The sequence below is a fragment of the Dendrobates tinctorius genome, unplaced genomic scaffold (genome assembly GCF_039654945.1).
Source record: "Dendrobates tinctorius isolate UK_male_01 unplaced genomic scaffold, ASM3965494v1 ptg000157l, whole genome shotgun sequence".
Taxonomy (NCBI): Eukaryota; Metazoa; Chordata; class Amphibia; order Anura; family Dendrobatidae; genus Dendrobates; species Dendrobates tinctorius.
In genome coordinates, this window is record NW_027361824.1 from 12,193,671 (window position 1) to 12,215,808 (window position 22,138).

At 47.5% G+C, this 22,138-nt stretch overlaps 1 protein-coding gene across 1 annotated transcript in view; it reads right to left on the reverse strand.

Moving 5' to 3' along the window:
- Positions 1-4,783: 4,783 nt before the first annotated feature.
- The window catches only part of LOC141051581 (P2Y purinoceptor 2-like), a 71,143-nt gene continuing 53,788 nt past the window's right edge, over positions 4,784-22,138 (reverse strand). The window contains exon 2 of the mRNA XM_073548577.1: positions 4,784-7,019. Within this exon, the coding sequence (XP_073404678.1) occupies positions 5,947-6,996 (1,050 nt within the window). The 5' untranslated portion in view covers positions 6,997-7,019 and the 3' untranslated portion in view covers positions 4,784-5,946. The remainder of the gene's footprint in view (positions 7,020-22,138) is intronic.

Consider the following 22,138-nt stretch of genomic DNA (forward strand, 5'->3'; position numbering starts at 1 on the left):
TCAAAATCTTTGTTAAAAAATAAAAATAGAAAAGTTGCAGTTCTCACTCTGGCCACTGGGGCAGTTTTAGACTTTAAAGGGAATCTGTCACCCCATTTTTCGAGTATCAGCTGCCGGCACCGCCATCAGGGGCTTATCTACAGCATTTTGTAATGCTGTAGATAAGCCCCAGATGTAACCTGAAAGATAAGAAAAATGAGTTAGATTATACTCACAGGAGGGCCATCCGGTTTTGGTCAGATGGGTGTTCCGGTCCGGTGCCTCCCATCTTCTAACGGTGACGTCCTCTTCTTTGCTGCCTGTCGTGGCTCCTGCGCAGGCGCACTGCTCTGCCCTGTTGAAAGCAGAGCAGAATACTGCATTGCGCAGGTGCCAGACCTCTCTTGGCTCCTGCACACTGTAGGACTCTGCTCTGCCCTCAACAGGGCAGAGAAGTGCGCCTGCGCAGGAGCCACGACAGGCAGCAAAGAAGAGGACGTCACCGTTGGAAGATGGGAGGCGCCAGACCGGACAGCAACACCCATCGGACCAAAACCGGAGCGTCCCTGGGTGAGTATAATATAACTTTCTTATCTTTCAGGTTACATCGGGGGCTTATCTACAGCATTACAAAAAGCTGTAGATAAGCCCCTGATGGCGGTGCCGGCAGCTGATACTCAAAAAATGGGGTGACAGATTCCCTTTAACTTCCTGTTTCCAGAAATGCACATGTACATTAGCCACAATGAACAGACTCTATCTTTTATTATTGAAACATCTAATGAGCATGCGCAAAGTTCTTTGTAAAGGGAGAAGGAGGTAAGCTGTGACATCACATATTGTGATTAATGGATATTGTGTTATCAGCTATGTTTAAAGGTGTTATCCTTTTTTCTAGTCTTGTCTCTGATGATAATGAGGTGTCTGAAAACTCTTCCTGATATGACAAATAGTATGAGTCTAAAAAAGCCCCAGTGACCAGTGTGAAAATCGCAAAATTATTACTTTTGTTTACCATTAAAGATCATGAAAAAAATCTTTGAAAACTTAATGAAACACAGACACCTGATTTAAATTGTAGGTAATTTTCTGGCACATTCCCTTTAACGCTTTAAGTAATCCTTTAATATAGTTTGTGATTTGGTTCAAATATTTTACAAGATGTGAAATTTTACGTTAGACAATAAAGTTTCCCCAAAAGTCGCCCGTGAGTCCAGTATTCATTTCCTGCAGAGTGAGTGTGGAATGTGATGATTGGACCATATTGGAATTATTTGTGCTGTTCTGTGAGTCACTTCTTCCCTGTGATACAATGGTCGCGTTCTGTGTACACAGGACCTTTGCTCTTCATAACAAGGGGGATTTTTCTCTTCCTCCTCCAGAGATTTGGGTTTAGGTCACTGACACAATGAGGCTCATGTATAAGACTGTGTACGAAGTGGAGAAAGTACGTGGCGGTCCAAATCGTGTCATGTCATCTCCCACCCAAAAGGTAATTACTGAGTCGCAGTGGAGAAGAATTTGCAAGTCTGCATCACCAAATCAGCAAATCGCTCTTCTATAGATGAGCAAGCAACCAGGTCCAACTCAGCTGACCGCACTCACCTAGGTTGGATCAGCCAAGTATATGTGCATTGGGTCTGATGGTCCTTCTCGGAATGGACATGTTCGATTTCCACATGTCTAATCCCTTGCTTATACTGCAGATAACCAACTGCCAGAGGGGTTAGGCAGCCGCTTATCCTTTGGAGAGGGTCTTCCTCCTTTGCTTCCATCCACATGTCATACTGCTACGTCACTCCCTATACCAAGACTTCTGGACTTTGGGCTATTCTCTCCTAGTAACATCTGCCATTTGTATAGAACGCTTGCACTATTTAATTAGTTCAATCTGCTGAATTTATGTGGTGCAGGGTTGGCCGAGCTTAGCACCCACTACCCCCGTTGGAAGTCAACTACATATTACACCGACAGTCTACTGTCTCTGATCCCAAATGTCTAACCTCTGAGACGCTACGGTCAATAGTAACTGCAGCATCTCAGCTGTTGAACAGTAGTTCTGTCAAACCTTCAATTCCTTTTTGCTCTCTTTATAACCGTATCAACATGTGTCACTAGTTTACTGCAACAGAGAAGAGCCAGAAGACTGCATTGTCTGATTTCTCCTAATCCTGCACTGATTAGAAGCACTTCATCTTCATATTAAACAATACAGGTTACTTTTTGGCAGTGTAGGGGTTAATCTGCTCAGTTGAGAGCTCTTGGAAGCTTTCCTGCATTAAGGCTCTCAGCTGTTCACTGTTGGCCACTATTATCACCTATATAATCTGGGAACTGGCTAGCACTCGTTGCCAGAGCTAGCTTCATGCTGCATGGTTAGGAGATGGTAGTTTGGGGTTGTTTGAGGAGGTGTTTGGTGGATTTATCTGAGACTGTTGCTAGGTTTTGGGTGTGTGCTAATTTCCCCTCTTCTCCTACTCTGGTTTTACCCCATGCTCAACTCTCTGGTGCATTCTTCTGTTGTTTATGTGAGTATATTTGTATGTTGCATGTTTAGTATTTTCCGTTACCCCTGTTTGTACTACCTTCTTAGTCTGGTTGGTGTATTATGGTCCCCCTCTTCCCTGGGTGTCTGGGTGGGAGAGGCGTAGAGACTGAGGGCGGATTCAGGAGCTAAGGCAAGGTACGTCGCCCCGGCTTCTTCACCATCAGTAGTAATCCGGGGAACAGGAAGCGCTAGGGTGCCCCTAGCATTAGGGACAAGAAAGGAGCCCCTGGTCACAGGATCTGACAGAGTCGTGACAACATTATGAATGGGTTTTGTGGTAGAAAAGGCCTAATGGTAGCCCCGCTGGCCATTTTAAACTGTCAAGCAAAATAAACTAGTGTTGCAATTTTATATATATTAAACAAATATATATTATAAATACTAAAGAACAATTGACTGCATGGAGTTAAGAAAAAAGTTTAAAGAGTTCAATAAAAATGGTTAAAAACTATATAAAAAAAAATGAAAAAACAAACAATCTTTTTTTCCATCACAAACTATAACTTTTTGTTTAAAAAAAAAAAAAGGACATGCAAGTGGTGCCAGAACTCTTGAGTTTCTACAGAAATGTGTTTGCACAACTCAGAAGCGTCAGAACTAATATTTGGTCACAGATTTGACTGATTTCCTCATGGTGCCAGGTTCTTCTGAATAAATCAGAATCTTACTCATCGTATTGACATCAGAAGGACTGATGGCATGGCGAGAGTGAAAGCGCTCATCATCCATCACTGCAGTGTACACAGTTCCGCTCAAGGAGCTTCTTAGACCTGTATTACCGGTTATTTGGCAACCTAGGCTTTCATTATGAGCCTCTGATGTCTACTTTTAAACAACATAGGATCTTCTAGATTTATTTTCCCAGGCAAAATACACGAGGTATTAGAATCCCAATCCTTAGCCACAGAAAACCTTACATAGAGGGAGAACCTTCTCATGGTGGCCTCGCGGAAACCAGGAACTGATGAAGGATTCTTCCCCCTGGACTGAAGAAGGATGGTGCCAACTGTTAACGTCTCTATGGTCCTAGGACAAACACCAAGCACAATCAGTAACTGACAATTACTTTAGAGATGTCCATGTCTCAATATGTCATCAATATTCAGCTTAGAAATATTTTAGGATGATCACAGATGGGTCAGAACTGTGATTGGGCTGGAGTGGTGGTCCCATAGCTGAGGAGAAGAAAATTATAGGTCCTACTTATTTTCTTCCCATACCACTCATGGAGGAGCTTTGGGCCAATGGACCTTGTTAGCATCTTCTAGAACCACATAGCAGTTGTAGAGATGACCATAGATTATTTATGCCTATGCAAGGCAAGAGGCATGTAGTATAAGGCCCGAGTTTTTACTTAAAGTGTGCTCGGTAATTTTAGAAGCACCTATCCATTTCCCGATAGATGGGATCTTAGAGGTGGCATATCCAGTTCATGTGTCAATAAATGTCTCCAATGGGACATCCCCTTTAAGTATTATAGCAATACATAGTTGAAGTTATACGTTTCATTGGTGAGACCCATAGACCTCCGCCAAACCAAACACTGCTTTCGTTTGACCATGTTTCAGAACAGTCCATATTCTATAGATATTTATCTCAAAACTGTCCGTAGATTGACAAGTAGGGTCCCTGACCCAAATCAGGACACTTTCTTTCTAATAATTATGGGAGCAAGTGACCTCATTGCAAAGGTCAAAAAGTGAAGGTTCATACCTCTCTTGGAGAAGACAGTTTGGGTCATCTCAGCTGGTAAACTTCTCTTTGGGCCACATTGGACAAACCAGAAGTTGTTTTCTTTTATCAGGGTCGTAGACTGGGACTTCCACCAAGAAATGAAATTAGAGGGCCTCCTTTGGTCACTGTTTCTCTTTGACTTTGGGCTTCCATGGGCACCAGGGCCGGGCATGTGTTCTAAATTTAAAATGATGTTGTATATATCTCAGTGAACTAAAACCCTAAATACTATTTCGTAGCCCTGAACTGGGACCCAACCATGGACTATGGAAAGCACCAGATTCTAACTTCTCCTACCGTATGTAGTCTCCTAAGATTCTCCAAAACTCTGTTAACTTTTTCATTTGCTTGGAACAATTTTGAACAAGTGCAAATTTGGGCTAGTGCTGATGATTTCTACAGTAGTGATATCTGGCTCTTATGTGCACATTATCTAGAGATTACTTTCGTAAGTAATCTGTGTAACTTCTCCAAAAACAGGTAGGAAAATACATCATCAAAACAGAAAAAGAAACAAAAAAGTTCTAGAAAAATCCAATTTATTTTCATGCTAAATAGAATATGTTTATGTTGTTTATGAAGTAGTATATTACACATTATATACACGGTTGCATGGAATATACAAATTCCTTATAGAAAACCCTTTGAGTTGGTTTTGTGGTCTGAAACAAAGCCCCAACTTTGGAGCATTTAATATATATATTAAAAAAAAACAAAATATCCATTCTTCATGTCTTTCAGACATGCAGTAAATCAGTCATCAGACGTAAATTCGTCACTTAATACAGTTTTCAACCAATACTGTCCAAATACTCAAGATTGACAACTTTCAATTACTTGTGTCAAGTTCGGCACTTGCTTGATGATGCGGAGAGGCACCCAAAGTTTTACTTTCTGGTTCTGTTTCTGTGTACGGTGTGGACTGTATGTATGTAGTGTATGGGTGTAGAAATTGATGGATATGCGGGAAGAAAAGTATATATTTTGTTTATAATTTAGCTCTTTTTTGCATGTGCCTCAAAAAAGTGAAAATTGTACACAAAGTGAAAGGATTGATGGGTCTTCTTTCAGGACAACCATCAACAGTTAAAATAAAGTTGATAATTCAGTCTTATCGTTATCTGACTCAACTGGTCAATCAATCAACTTTCCAAAGACTCAAGTCTGACAACCTCAATCACTCATAGCCTGGTAAAACCTATAAGGTTAAAGGTTATTTCTTCAAGACTACCCCTAAATAATTACAACAAGCTGGACATCCATAAAGTCAAGACTGGAGATACAGTACATGGGGCATCTCACAAATTCAACCTCCAACCTACTCTGTGTTGACAGCGAACAACAACTCTATGGACAAGATTTGGCTGATAACCCAAATCACGTTTCAGGCTCCTTTGAGGTTCAGACTTTGACTTAAATAGTAGTCGCCTATAGGTAGAGGTTAATTTTTTTTTCCTTTCCTATAAACTAAACTTTTAGTTCATCTACTCTTTCCAAAGACACATTTCGGTCACGATCTTGTACTGAGGACCTTAAAGACACAAGTCCATCAAATTCTTCCTGAATGTTGACACCTAAGATGGTGTCGCAGGAGAAGGAACTTTTATGAATTACTGATGGAATTAAGTCAAGGTCACCTTCTTGAAACATGAACTTGAAAGGTCTCCATAATTTTTTCTATGGATTCACATCCTGGTGATTATTGTAGAAGATGGGCTAGGGGTTGTGGTATTGCCACTGACATTTCCATTCGTAACGGAACTCCAATTATTTTCTTGTACATAACTGGTGAATTTGTTTTTGACTTTTGTGATTCCACTTCTTGAAATAAGATTCCTTCGAATATTTTGACCGGCAAGAAAGTACAAAATTGGGTCAAAGCAGCTGTTGGCACTGGCCAGTGGCCTGGTGACTTTGTAGGCCATGTTGATGGCATTGAGGATGTAGCATTCAAGGTCCATCTTTCGAAAGTAATAATAAAGAGTCCGGTTGACGTGAAAGGGTAAAAAGCAGATTATAAAGACAAATAATACAATAATGATCATTTTGATGGACTTCTTCTTGGATCTGGAGGTTTGCGAAGTAGCTGCTGATGGTCTCAGTAGTGTTCGGGTCATCAAGACGTAGCACACAAGAATGACAACGAAGGGAACACAGAAGAGCAAGGCCAAGTTCACCGAGCTGAACACCACAAATGTATCAAATAAATCTGCACTAGACGTGTCATGGCAAATTGTGTTTTCCCCGTTGACGCTGGTGGTCACAAAGTATAATATTGGGGACTGGAAGGAGGCTACTACTACCCAGACAATGACAGATATAATCCGGGCATTCCGAACCTTGAGCCAACCCATTGACTTCATTGGGTAACAGATACCAAGAAAACGATGAACACTGATGCAAAGAAGAAAGAAGATGCTACAGTACAAGTTGGTGTAGAATAAAAATTTAACGATCTTGCACAGAGCCACTCCAAATGGCCAGTTGTCCCCTTGAGAATAGTAGTAGACCAGGAGGGGTAGCGAGATGACGTACATCATGTCTGAGATGGCCAAGTTGAACATGTAGGTGGTAGACGCATTCCAAGGTTTGATCCGGAACAGAAAGATGTAAAGAGCTGAAACGTTGAGAATGAGACCCACACAGAACACAATCCCATAGGACACCGGCAGGAGAACATACTTGAAATCCTCATCAAATTTACACCTGTATGTAGAATTTTCAGAATTATTCATGGTTCACTTTGGTGGTCGCTCGTCTGAAATAGAAAAATAAGAATGGGTTTATATTAACATGTAATGTAATACAAAGAAGGAAACACTACATCATCAGGCTGGATTGTGAAAAAAAAAGATTACAGACACAAAGAAGTAGATAAGTATGATTTCCTACATTATTAAAATGATTTCTACAATAACGTTTACTGCAACCATTATGTAAAATTATTACATTTAGTGACTAAAGTACAAGCAGAACTTATCACTTATCTACAGACAATAAATCATCGCATTTAGTGCCCAGATAACACCAAATGGACCCAAGATAAGGCCTAGACAAAGAGTATATACCATTATCAGACAGTGCCCAGATATATAGTGCATAGAGTCCACAAGACAATGCCAAGTGTCAAGATTATTAGTGTATACAGTGCTCAGCCGATGCCCAGATAAAGTGCATACAGTTCTCTGACAGATAAATAGCATATACATTTCACATGCAGTAAATAGTGCATACAGTTCTCAAGGCAATGCCCGTGCATACAGTTCTCAGACAATGCCCAGATAAATTGTGTATACAATTCTCAGATAGTACCCAGATAAAGTCTATGCAGTTCTCAGACAGTACCCAGATGAAATGTATACAGTTCTTAGTGCCAAGATAAAGTGTATTCAGGTCTCAGACAGTGCCCAGATAAATAGTGCATATAGTTCTCAGACAGTGCCCAGATAAATAGTGCATATAGTTCTCAGACAGTGCCCAGATAAATAGTGCATATAGTTCTCAGACAGTGCCCAGATAAATAGTGCATATAGTTCTCAGCCAGTGCCCAGATAAATAGTGCATATAGTTCTCAGACAGTGCCCAGATAAATAGTGTATATAGTTCTCAGCCAGTGCCCAGATAGTGCATATAGTTCTCAGCCAGTGCCCAGATAAATAGTGTATATAGTTCTCAGCCAGTGCCCAGATAAATAGTGCATATAGTTCTCAGCCAGTGCCCAGATAAATAGTGTATATAGTTCTCAGACAGTGCCCAGATAAATAGTGCATATAGTTCTCAGCCAGTGCCCAGATAAATAGTGTATATAGTTCTCAGACAGTGCCCAGATAAATAGTGCATATAGTTCTCAGACAGTGCCCAGATAAATAGTGCCTATAGTTCTCAGACAGTGCCCAGATAAATAGTGCATATAGTTCTCAGACAGTGCCCAGATAAATAGTGTATATAGTTCTCAGCCAGTGCCCAGATAGTGCATATAGTTCTCAGCCAGTGCCCAGATAAATAGTGTATATAGTTCTCAGCCAGTGCCCAGATAAATAGTGCATATAGTTCTCAGCCAGTGCCCAGATAAATAGTGTATATAGTTCTCAGACAGTGCCCAGATAAATAGTGCATATAGTTCTCAGCCAGTGCCCAGATAAATAGTGTATATAGTTCTCAGACAGTGCCCAGATAAATAGTGCATATAGTTCTCAGACAGTGCCCAGATAAATAGTGTATATAGTTCTCAGCCAGTGCCCAGATAAATAGTGCATATAGTTCTCAGCCAGTGCCCAGATAAATAGTGTATATAGTTCTCAGACAGTGCCCAGATAAATAGTGTTTATAGTTCTCAGACAGTGCCCAGATAAATAGTGTATATAGTTCTCAGCCAGTGCCCAGATAAATAGTGTTTATAGTTCTCAGACAGTGCCCAGATAAATAGTGCATATAGTTCTCAGACAGTGCCCAGATAAATAGTGTTTATAGTTCTCAGACAGTGCCCAGATAAATAGTGCATATAGTTCTCAGCCAGTGCCCAGATAAATAGTGTATATAGTTCTCAGACAGTGCCCAGATAAATAGTGTTTATAGTTCTCAGACAGTGCCCAGATAAATAGTGTATATAGTTCTCAGACAGTGCTCAGATAAATAGTGTATATAGTTCTCAGACAGTGCCCAGATAAATAGTGTATATAGTTCTCAGACAGTGCTCAGATAAATAGTGCATATAGTTCTCAGCCAGTGCCCAGATAAATAGTGTATATAGTTCTCAGACAGTGCTCAGATAAATAGTGTATATAGTTCTCAGACAGTGCCCAGATAAATAGTGTATATAGTTCTTGGACAGTGCCCAGATAAATAGTGCATATAGTTCTCAGCCAGTGCCCAGATAAATAGTGTATATAGTTCTTGGACAATGCCAAGATAAGAAATGTAAACAGTTCTAAGACAATGCCAAGATATTTAGTGCATAAAAGTATCAGACAATAGTAAGATAAACCGTATATATATATATATATATATATATATATATTTTCAATTCTCAGACACTGACCAGATAAATACTGTATACAATTTTTGGACTTTGCCATACAGTACACACATAAATCGTGCATACAGTTCTCAGACAGTGCCAAGATAAATAGTGCATGTAGGTCTCAGACAATGTCCAAATATACACAGCTGGGATGTCACCCTTTAGGCTAAGTGCACACGTTGCAGAAAATTTCTGCTCAAAAACCTGAATCCCTTCCCAGAAAACACACCTATATTTCCGCGGTGGTTTTTGCGCATTTTTTGCGCGTTTTTGATGCGTTTTTTCTGCAGCGGTTTCAGACCGCATGGAAGAAGCCTAAACCGCGAAAAAATCCGCAAAATTAATGTACATGCTGCGTTTTTTACCGCGATGTGGTTTTTTCGCGGTAAAAAACACATCAATGTGCACAAAAAGTGCAAAATGCATACAAATGACTGGGAAGCTTGTTTTTAGCGGTTTTATAGCGGTTTTATAGTGAAAATCGTGGTAAAAACCGCTAAAAAAAACGCTGTGTGTGAACACAGCCTAAGGCTAAGTGCACACGTAGCAGAAAATTTCTGCTGAAAAACCTGACTCCCTTCCCAGAAACCGCGTGTTTCTTTCTGCATGGTTTTTATGCGTTTTTTTCCGCGCGTTTTCAAACCGCATTGAACTAGCCAGAAACGCGGAAAAATCTGCGAAATTAATGAGCATGCTGCGTTTTTTACCGCGATGCGGTTTCTTTGCGGTAAAAAACGCATCAGTATGCACAAAAAGTGCAAAATGCATAGAAATGCATGGGAAGCTTATTTTTAGCGGTTTTATAGGAAAAAACGCTAAAAATACCGTTAAAAAAACGCTGTGTGTGAACACAGCCTTAAAGCTGGGATCCCCATCTACATTACTCGGATTTCCACCTACAAAGCTGTGACCTCTACCTACCTGCTGGTATATCCACCTATATGGGTGAGAACTTAACCTACAAAGCTGGGATCTCTACCTACACTGGTGGGCCATCCAACTACACAGCTTGGACCTCCACCTACATAGCTGAGATATAACCTTCAAAGCTGGGGGCTCCATCTACACTACTGGGACTTCCACCTACAAAGCGATAACCTCTACCTACCCTGCCAGGACATCCACCTTTACAGCTGGGATTTCAACCTACAAAGCTGGGATCTCTAGCTACACTACTGTGAGGACTGCAGCTACACAGCTGGGACATTCATATACACCGCTTTGACCTCCATTTAAACCAGAGCTCTCAAACTGCATTCCTCAAGGGCCGCAAACAGGTCATGTTTTCAGGATTTCCTTGTATTGCACAGGTGATAATTTAATCATCTGCACAGATAATGATTCCAGCACCCTGTGCAATGCTAAGGAAACCTCAAAAACACATGGTTTGCGGCCCTCGAGGAATGCAGTTTGAGACCCCTGATTTAAACAACTGGGACTTCCACCAACACAGCTGCGACATCCACCTGCACAGTTGAGACAACCTTCAAAGCTGGGACTTCCACCTACAAAGCTGGGACCTCTATCTACCATGCTGGGACATCCATCTATACATGTGGGACCTCAACCTACACAGCTGGGACCTCCAACAACAGTTGAGACCTCCATCTACACTGCTGGGTCCTTCATCTATACAGCTGGGACCTCCACCTACACTGCTGAGTCCTCCACCTACGCAGATGGGACCTCCAACAACAGGGCTGAGACCTCCATCTACACTGTTGGGTCCTCCACCTATACAGCCTGGACCTCCACCTACACTGCTGGATCCACCACCTACACAGCTGGGACTTCCTCCCACACTCTTGGGACCTTCACATACATTGCTGGGACCTCCATTTACACTTCAGGGACCTTCATTTCTACAGCTGGGTCCTCCACCTATACAGCTGGGACCTCCACCTACACTGCTGGGTCCACCACCTACACAGCTGGGACTTCCTCCCACACTCCTAGGACCTTCACATACATTTCTGGGACCTCCATCTACATAGCTGGGACCTTCACTGACACAGCTGGGACCTACTCCTACAGAGCTGGGAACTCCACTCACATAGCGGAGACTTCCAACCACACTCCTGGGACCTTCACATACATTGCTGGGACCTCCATTTACACTTTGGGTACCTTCATCTACACAGCTGGGACCTCCTCCTACAAAGCTGGGACCTCTGATGGTACCATTACAATACTGTGTAGCTATTCAGGGGATTTGGAACTCTGTATCAGAAAAGCAACTGTGTTTCACAACTTTACAACCCAAAGTCAAAAACTCTCTGTAGATAAGAGAACTGTTATTGCGCAGATATTTTCCCACCGATATTTCTGCCCAATACCCGATGACACAAGGACCTCGCTATCAGATCTCACATGGTGTAGCAGAGATAAGACATGAACTTTGGGACTCTGTCCTACATGATCATGTGTGTGCAACCAATCCTGGCAATAGTAATGATATTTTATAGGACATGTTCTTTAATAAGCGTCATCATGTTGATTATCAGAATGAGAGACACTCTTTCTTGGTAATTAAAGAGTTAAGGAAAAATATACAGAATACTTTTACCTAATTGATTTAGAAAACACATTTACTATTCTAAACTTACAAGCAAATAATAAAAAAAAAACATAGGGTGCTGTCCCTTTAACTTTTAAAGGGCCAGTAGATTTTTCGTTATCATTTTAAATGAGAATGAATATGAAATCTATCCCCAGATCTCCTCCAGAAGGACGATCACTTACGGGATCAGCGTCAGATGTGATTACGGCAAAACACATGCTGAGTAGTAACCTCTCCATGTATGTAAGATGTTTATTGTCTAAATTAATTCCCCAATCTCCAAATATAAAGTCAATCCCAGGAAACGTCAGATATAAATGGATTCTCGAGGTGTCTCCAGCGGCACAACTTCCTCACTGCTTCTATTTTATAATTGTCACCATTTCCTGTTCATAGGTTAAAGTTACAATAAATCTCCTGTTATTTATACATTGTTACAGTCACTGCCTGGAAATAAACCTTATGTGACCAGAGGGAAGCAATGTCCTGGAACTATACAGAAGCAGGGTAAACTAGCCACAGATCCCCCATAACAGTGCGTCCGCCACAGTTCCTCCATAACAGTGCATCATTCACAGATCCCCCATAACAGTGCGTCCGCCACAGATCCCCCATAACAGCGCGTCATCCACAGATCCCCCATAACAGTGCATCATTCACAGATCCCCCATAACAGTGCATCATTCACAGATCCCCCATAACAGTGCATCACCCACAGATCCCCCATAACAGTGCGTCACCTACAGATACCCCATAACAGTGCATCATCCACAGATCCCCCATAACAGTGCATCATCCACAGATCCCCCATAACAGCACGTCACCCACAGATCCCCCATAACAGCGGGTCCTCCACAGATCCCCCATAACAGTGCGTCACCCACAGATCCCCCATAACAGTGCATCAACCACAGATCCCCCATAACAGCACGTCACCCACAGATCCCCCATAACAGCACGTCACCCACAGATCCCCCATAACAGCGGGTCCTCCACAGATCCCCCATAACAGTACATCACCCACAGATCCCCCATAACAGTGCATCATCCACAGATCCCCCATAACAGCACGTCACCCACAGATCCCCCATAACAGCACGTCACCCACAGATCCCCCATAACAGCGGGTCCTCCACAGATCCCCCATAACAGTACATCACCCACAGATCCCCCATAACAGCACGTCACCCACAGAAGGTGGAGGGCTGAGAGTGACAGGACAGCAAGGGGAGGGGCGAGTATAAAAGGGGCAGGGAGCGCGCAAGGGAGACAGTTAGCAGAACGGCAGACACGGAGCAAGAGGCTATGGGGGCGCGAGAGAGCCAGAGCGACAGTGACCAGAGAGGAGACCAGCAGCAGAGGGGAGATGTACAGTGGCCTTCGGGGAGGAGGCGCCGAGCTTACCGACAAGAGACTGCCGCTTCACTCCAATCCGGGGTCACGGTCGTCTGCGGCCGTTGCAGCTGTGCTCCTGCCCGTTGCGGCCTGTACGCTGCCTCTCGCGGCCGCTTCACTCCAGCCCGCATTTGCGGCCTGCCTGCTGCCGCCCGCAGACGCTGCCACCCCACTCCAGCCCGCGGCTGCGGGCAGTCCATCACAGCCCGCAGCTGCCATCACCCCGCTGCAGTCGGCAGTTGGGACCTGCTCCTCGCCAACAGAGAGACTCTTTGCCCAGCCCCAGGCCGTGCACGTGGCCTGCCAACCGCCACTCCTGGTAACTGCGACACACCCCTGCTTGGAGACTGGAGTCTCCCTGAACCCGCTAATGAGCGGAGCCCCACTGTCTTTACAGGGGGTTACCTCATCAAAGGACTCACTCAGGGCCTGTTGTGCCCCAACCCCTCCTGGGTGCTGGGGCGCCAAAGACTACGCCAGTTCTTCAACAGCTGGGCCCAGCGGCTGCGACGCTAAAGCAGCTTCATCAGAGACGCCGAGGGACGTCAGGACGGATAAGTGACACTATAGGAAATAAGGACCCGTAGTCGGCCATACCGCAGCCCTATAGTAACCAGCCTTTGCCGTTGTTCTCTTTAATAGTGTTTGGTTGTACGGAGTCCCTGCGAGGACAATTGCTGTTACTTTGCTTTCGTTGCTTGGTATAGCCCTAGCGGCTTCAATTTATAAAAGTTACTTCTCAAAGTACAACTCAGTCTCGCGTCTCGTCACTGCATCCTGCGTACCTATTACCTACACTCCCATAACAGTGCGTCACCCACAGATCCCCCATAACAGTGCATCCTCCACAGATCCCCCATAACAGCGCGTCACCCACAGATCCCCATAACAGCTCGTCACCCACAAATCCCCCATAACAGTGCATCCTCCACAGATCCCCCATAACAGCACGTCACCCACAGATCCCCCATAACAGCACGTCACCCACAGATCCCCCATAACAGCACGTCACCCACAGATCCCCCATAACAGCACATCATCCACAGATCCCCCATAACAGTGCGTCACCCACAGATCCCCCATAACAGTGCATCCTCCACAGATCCCCCATAACAGTGCATCCTCCACAGATCCCCCATAACAGCACGTCACCCACAGATCCTTCATAACAGCGCGTCACCCACAGATCCCCCATAACAGCTCATCATCCACAGATCCCCCATAACAGCACATCATCCACAGATCCCCCATAACAGCACATCATCCACAGATCCCCCATAACAGTGCGTCACCCACAGATCCCCCATAACAGTGCATCCTCCACAGATCCCCCATAACAGTGCATCCTCCACAGATCCCCCATAACAGCACGTCACCCACAGATCCCTCATAACAGCGCGTCACCCACAGATCCCCCATAACAGCTCATCATCCACAGATCCCCCATAACAGTGCATCACCCACAGATTTCCCCATAACAGCTCGTCACCCACAGATCCCCATAACAGTGCATCCTCCACAGATCCCCCATAACAGCGCGTCACCCACAGATCCCCCATAACAGCGCGTCACCCACAGATCCCCCATAGCAGTGCGTCACCCACAGATCCCCCATAACAGCGCATCCTCCACAGATCCCCCATAACAGCGCGTCACCCACAGATCCCCATAACAGCACGTCACCCACAGATCCCCCATAGCAGTGCGTCACCCACAGATCCCCCATAACAGTGCATCCTCCACAGATCCCCCATAACAGCGCGTCACCCACAGATCCCCCATAACAGCGCGTCACCCACAGATCCCCCATAACAGCGCGTCACCCACAGATCCCCCATAACAGCGCATCCTCCACAGATCCCCCATAGCAGTGCGTCACCCACAGATCCCCCATAACAGCACATCTTCCACAGATCCCCCATAACAGTGCGTCACCCACAGATCCCGCATAACAGTGCATCCTCCACAGATCCCCCATAACAGCGCGTCACCCACAGATCCCCATAACAGCTCGTCACCCACAAATCCCCCATAACAGTGCATCCTCCACAGATCCCCCATAACAGCACGTCACCCACAGATCCCCCATAACAGCGCATCATCCACAGATCCCCCATAACAGTGCGTCACCCACAGATCCCCCATAACAGTGCATCCTCCACAGATCCCCCATAACAGTGCATCCTCCACAGATCCCCCATAACAGCACGTCACCCACAGATCCCTCATAACAGTGCGTCACCCACAGATCCCCCATAACAGCTCATCATCCACAGATCCCCCATAACAGTGCATCACCCACAGATTCCCCATAACAGCTCGTCACCCACAGATCCCCATAACAGTGCATCCTCCACAGATCCCCCATAACAGCGCGTCACCCACAGATCCCCCATAACAGCGCGTCACCCACAGATCCCCCATAGCAGTGCGTCACCCACAGATCCCCCATAACAGCGCATCCTCCACAGATCCCCCATAACAGCGCGTCACCCACAGATCCCCCATAACAGCACGTCACCCACAGATCCCCCATAACAGCACGTCACCCACAGATCCCCATAGCAGTGCGTCACCCACAGATCCCCCATAACAGTGCATCCTCCACAGATCCCCCATAACAGCGCATCACCCACAGATCCCCCATAACAGCGCGTCACCCACAGATCCCCCATAACAGCGCATCCTCCACAGATCCCCCATAGCAGTGCGTCACCCACAGATCCCCCATAACAGCACATCCTCCAAAGATCCCCCATAACAGTGCGTCACCCACAGATCCCGCATAACAGTGCGTCACCCACAGATCCCCCATAACAGTGCATCCTCCAGAGATCCCCCATAACAGCGCGTCACCCACAGATCCCCCATAACAGCGCGTCACCCACAGATCCCCCATAACAGTGCGTCACCCACAGATCCCCCATAACAGTGCGTAACCCACAGATCCCCCATAACAGCCCGTCATCCACAGATCCCCCATAACAGTGCGTCACCCACAGATCCCCCATAACAGTGCGTCACCCACAGATCCCCCATAACAGTGCGTCACCCACAGATCCCCCATAACAGTGCATCCTCCAGAGATCCCCCATAACAGCGCGTCACCCACAGATCCCCCATAACAGCGCGTCACCCACAGATCCCCCATAACAGTGCGTCATCCACAGATCCCCCATAACAGTGCGTCATCCACAGATCCCCCATAACAGTGCGTCATCCACAGATCCCCCATAACAGTGCGTCACCCACAGTGTCAGATACCAGTGCCCAGTCTTTCTGTCAGTACAGATCTTCCTGTAGACACCAATGCTCCTCTGCCGTAATGTTGAGGGATTTGAGTACAAGGATTATTATCCTGATATGAATATTACATGTCTGACCACCCGTGTGCACCCGGCATCAGATGCGACAGAGGGAGGAATGCAGAGAACATCTGTGTGATTGTGCGCAGCCAGCGACCTCCCTGGTACATGACGCCTCGACGCGTTTTACCCACTGAGCCTCTGACATTTACATGATACGTTACAGCCGGGTAATGGTTCTGGCTCACATCTGCTCCTCCACACACAAATAAATAATAAAGCTGCCATCTACAACACCCGTATTTACAAAGGAGAGCGACTTGTGTTGACCGTGTGTGACAGCCCGCAGTGTGACCCCGGACGCGCCCCGCTTTATGGCGCTTATCTTGAGAAAGCGAATATCTGCAACACGAGAGACACCTACGCAGCCTGCAATCACACCGGGGATAAAGTGCTGTCAACTCTCTCACCAAGAACATAGTTTGTATTACATTTGTCCCATTTCATTAAAATTATGTGAAAACCATCAGCAAGATGCTACCCAATGTGGTCTGCTGTCAGCAGCCGGTGTCTCCACTAACCCCATTATATCCCCCTCCCTGATTACACAAAACGTGCAACATTCTGAGTCTAAGAGCCAGGTCATTGGAAAGTCTGCCTGCTGATGGTTTCCATGGAATAACTGACCAGAACCCGCTGCAGTTGTTCTCTGTGAATGTGAATAGCAGAATGATGACCCAAAAACATTTCTGTGTGATTCTCAGTCATGATGATGGATAATGAAGGAACGGTGTGATGATGCTAATGGACTATGACGACCACCGGCAATGACCGGAGGCAAAATCAGGCAGCAAAGTGGTCGGCTGCATGTTGTTGTTTGTTATGGTATTATATGTATATATGTGTACAGGAACAACGGGCGGCAAAAGAAAAGCGGCGGCTAAACAGCTTTTAGTTCTATGGGCTGTGTGTATTATGTTGTTGGTGTCTCTTCTGTGCGTACAGTAGTGTGCAAAAGAAATATTCATGTGGCCTCCATCATCAGTATCTGGTGACCACCCGTCACCTCCATCATCAGTATCTGGTGACCGACCATCACCTCCATCATCAGTATCTGGTGACCACCTGTCACCTCCATTATCACTATCTGGGGACCGGCCGTCACCTCCATCATCAGTATCTGGTGACCGCCTGTCCCCTCCATTATCACTATCTGGGGACCGGCCGTCACCTCCATCATCAGTATCTGGTGACCACCCGTCACCTCCATCATCAGTATCTGGTGACCGACCATCACCTCCATCATCAGTATCTGGTGACCACCTGTCACCTCCATTATCACTATCTGGGGACCGGCCGACACCTCCATCATCAGTATCTGGTGACCGCCTGTCCCCTCCATTATCACTATCTGGGGACCGGCCGTCACCTCCATCATCAGTATCTGGTGACCGCCTGTCCCCTCCATTATCACTATCTGGGGACCGTCTGTCGCCTCCATCATCAGTATCTGGTGACCACCCGTCACCTCCATCATCAGTATCTGGTGACCGACCATCACCTCCATCATCAGTATCTGGTGACCACCTGTCACCTCCATTATCACTATCTGGGGACCGGCCGACACCTCCATCATCAGTATCTGGTGACCGCCTGTCCCCTCCATTATCACTATCTGGGGACCGGCCGTCACCTCCATCATCAGTATCTGGTGACCGGCCGTCACCTCCATCATCAGTATCTGGTGACCGCCTGTCCCCTCCATTATCACTATCTGGGGACCGGCCGTCACCTCCATCATCAGTATCTGGTGACCGCCTGTCCCCTCCATCATCAGTATCTGGGGACCGCCCGTCTCCTCCATCATCAGTATCTGGTGACCGCCCGTCTCCTCCATCATCAGTATCTGGGGACCGCCCGTCACCTCCATCATCAGTATCTGGTGACCAACTGTTGCCTCCATCATCACTATCTGGTGACTGCCCGTCTCCTCCATCATCAGTATCTGTTGACCGCCCGTCTCCTCCATCATCAGTATCTGGGGACCGTCCATCTCCTCCATCATCAGTATCTGGGGACCGTCTGTCGCCTCCATCATCAGTATCTGGTGACCGCCCGTCTCCTCCATCATCAGTATCTGGGGACCGTCTGTCGCCTCCATCATCAGTATCTGGTGACCGCCCGTCTCCTCCATCATCAGTATCTGGTGACTGCCCGTCTCCTCCATCATCAGTATCTGTTGACCGCCCGTCTCCTCCATCATCAGTATCTGTTGACCGACCGTCTTCTCCATCATCAGTATCTGGGGACCGTCCATCTCCTCCATCATCAGTAGCTGGTTGAGGTGTAGGGTCGGTGGGTCGGGCGAGCTGGGGGGTGGTCCCTCTTTTATACCGCGCAGAGATAAAAACAGAGACACGATGGAGGCAGATTCTGGGTGCAACAGGTCCAAGTTTATTTCACTTGCCGTCCGTCTGACGGCCTCAAAGCACACCGCACTTTCTTTAGCTCACGGCCCTCTGTTTCCAGGGCCGCTTCTCACACACCGTACTCTGAACTGGGGACACGTGTGCGTACACCGTCCCCTCTTCACTCGTCGACGCTCCTGACAGATCCGTCACTGTGGCCGCCTTAGGCCCGTAAACCAACAGCGCTTCCACTGATCAGTCGTCGTGTCACATACGGTGTCTCACACCCGGTGTCTCGTCTCTTCTACGGTCCTTCCTGTCAGGACCACCCCCCTGACGTTCTCTCTCCTCAGTCCCCCTGGTCTGGATTCTCCTCACAGCGCACAGACTGTCGCAGTCCTCCTGTCACTTGAGCTCCCCCTGGGGACTGGAACCTTCTGGAACCCTCCCTCAGTATTTATAGCTCACCCGGTTCCTTGAAACGGTCACTGTAACTCCGCCCCCCATGACCAACGGTTTCTAAAGCCCTAAGCTGTTGTCAAGTCCTTTGCTCACACTCCTCCCTGCCATCTAATGGTCAACCCAAGGTACTGCACGTCCACTACACTTTCCTAGTTGTTTCCCCACTGTAATAACTGACACCTGTCTACACTGTGCAAACCTTTCCTTCTTCACTCTGACTAGTCCGTCCATCCGTCAGGTCACCTTCCCCACAGAGGCAACAGGTGGTCACCAGATACTGATGATGGAGGTGGAGGGCGGTCACCAGATACTGATGATGGAGGTGGAGGGCGGTCACCAGATACTGATGATGGAGGTGGAGGGCGATCACCAGATACTGATGATGGAGGTGGAGGGCGATCACCAGATACTGATGATGGAGGTGGAGGGCGATCACCAGGTACTGATGATGGAGGTGGAGGGCGGTCACCAGATACTGATGATGGAGGTGGAGGGCGGTCACCAGATACTGATGATGGAGGTGGAGGGCGATCACCAGATACTGATGATGGAGGTGGAGGGCGATCACCAGATACTGATGATGGAGGTGGAGGGCGATCACCAGATACTGATGATGGAGGTGGAGGGCGATCACCAGATACTGATGATGGAGGTGGAGGGCGGTCACCAGATACTGATGATGGAGGTGGAGGGCGGTCACCAGATACTGATGATGGAGGTGGAGGGCGATCACCAGGTACTGATGATGGAGGTGGAGGGCGATCACCAGATACTGATGATGGAGGTGGAGGGCGATCACCAGATACTGATGATGGAGGTGGAGGGCGATCACCAGATACTGATGATGGAGGTGGAGGGCGATCACCAGATACTGATGATGGAGGTGGAGGGCGATCACCAGATACTGATGATGGAGGTGGAGGGCGATCACCAGATACTGATGATGGAGGTGGAGGGCGGTCACCAGATACTGATGATGGAGGTGGAGGGCGGTCACCAGATACTGATGATGGAGGTGGAGGGCGATCACCAGGTACTGATGATGGAGGTGGAGGGCGATCACCAGATACTGATGATGGAGGTGGAGGGCGATCACCAGATACTGATGATGGAGGTGGAGGGCGATCACCAGATACTGATGATGGAGGTGGAGGGCGATCACCAGATACTGATGATGGAGGTGGAGGGCGATCACCAGGTACAGATGATGTAGGTGGAGGGCGATCACCAGGTACTGATGATGGAGGTGGAGGGCGATCACTCAATATGGATGATGGAGGCGGTGGGTGGCTGGACACCAGATACTGATGATGGAGGTGGAGGGCGATCACCAGGTACAGATGATGTAGGTGGAGGGCGATCACCAGGTACTGATGATGGAGGTGGAGGGCGATCACTCAATATGGATGATGGAGGCGGTGGGTGGCTGGACACCAGATACTGATGATGGAGGTGGAGGTTGGTCACCAGATACTGATGATGGAGGTGAAGGGCGGTCACCAGGTACTGATGATGGAGGCGGTGGGCGGCTGGACACCAGATACTGATGATGGAGGTGGAGGGCGGTCACCAGATACTGATGATGGAGGTGGAGGGCGATCACTCGATATGGATGATGGAGGCGGTGGGTGTCCGGACACCAGATACTGATGATGGAGGTGGAGGGCGGTCACTCGATATGGATGATGGAGGCGGTGGGTGGCTGGACACCAGATACTGATGATGGAGGTGGAGGGTGGTCACCAGATACTGATGATGGAGGTGAAGGGCGGTCAGACTCCAGATACTGATGATGGAGGCGGTGGGCGGCCGGTCACCAGATACTGATGATGGAGGTGGAGGGGGGTCACCAGATACTGATGATGGAGGTGGAGGGGGGTCACCAGATACTGATGATGGAGGCGGCAGGCGGCCGAACACCAGATACTGATGATGGAGATGGCAGGCGGTCACCAGGTACTGATGATGGAGGCGGCGGGCGATCACCAGGTACTGATGATGGAGGCAGCAGGCGGCCGGACACCAGATACTGATGATGGAGGTGAAGGGCGGTCAGACTCCAGATACTGATGATGGAGGCAGTGGGCGGTCACAGATACTGATGATGGAGGTGGAGGGCGGTCACCAGATACTGATGATGGAGGCGGCAGGCGGCCGAACACCAGATACTGATGATGGAGGTGGCAGGCGGTCACCAGGTACTGATGATGGAGGCGGCAGGCGGCCGGACACCAGATACTGATGATGGAGGTGAAGGGCGGTCAGACTCCAGATACTGATGATGGAGGCGGTGGGCGGCCGAACACCAGATACTGATGATGAACGTGAAGGGCGGTCACCAGATACTGATGATGAGGTGGCAGGTGGTCAGACTCCAGATACTGATGATGGAGGAGGAGGGCGGTCACCAGATACAGATAATGGAGGCGGCAGGCGGCCGGACACCAGATACTGATGATGGAGGTGGAGGGTGGTCACCAGGTACTGATGATGGAGGTGGAGGGCGATCACCAGGTACTGATGATGGAGGTGGAGGGCGATCACCAGATACTGATGATGTAGGTGGAGGGCGATCACCAGGTACTGATGATGGAGGTGGAGGGCGATCACTCAATATGGATGATGGAGGCGGTGGGTGGCTGGACACCAGATACTGATGATGGAGGTGGAGGTTGGTCACCAGATACTGATGAAGGAGGTGAAGGGCGGTCACCAGGTACTGATGAT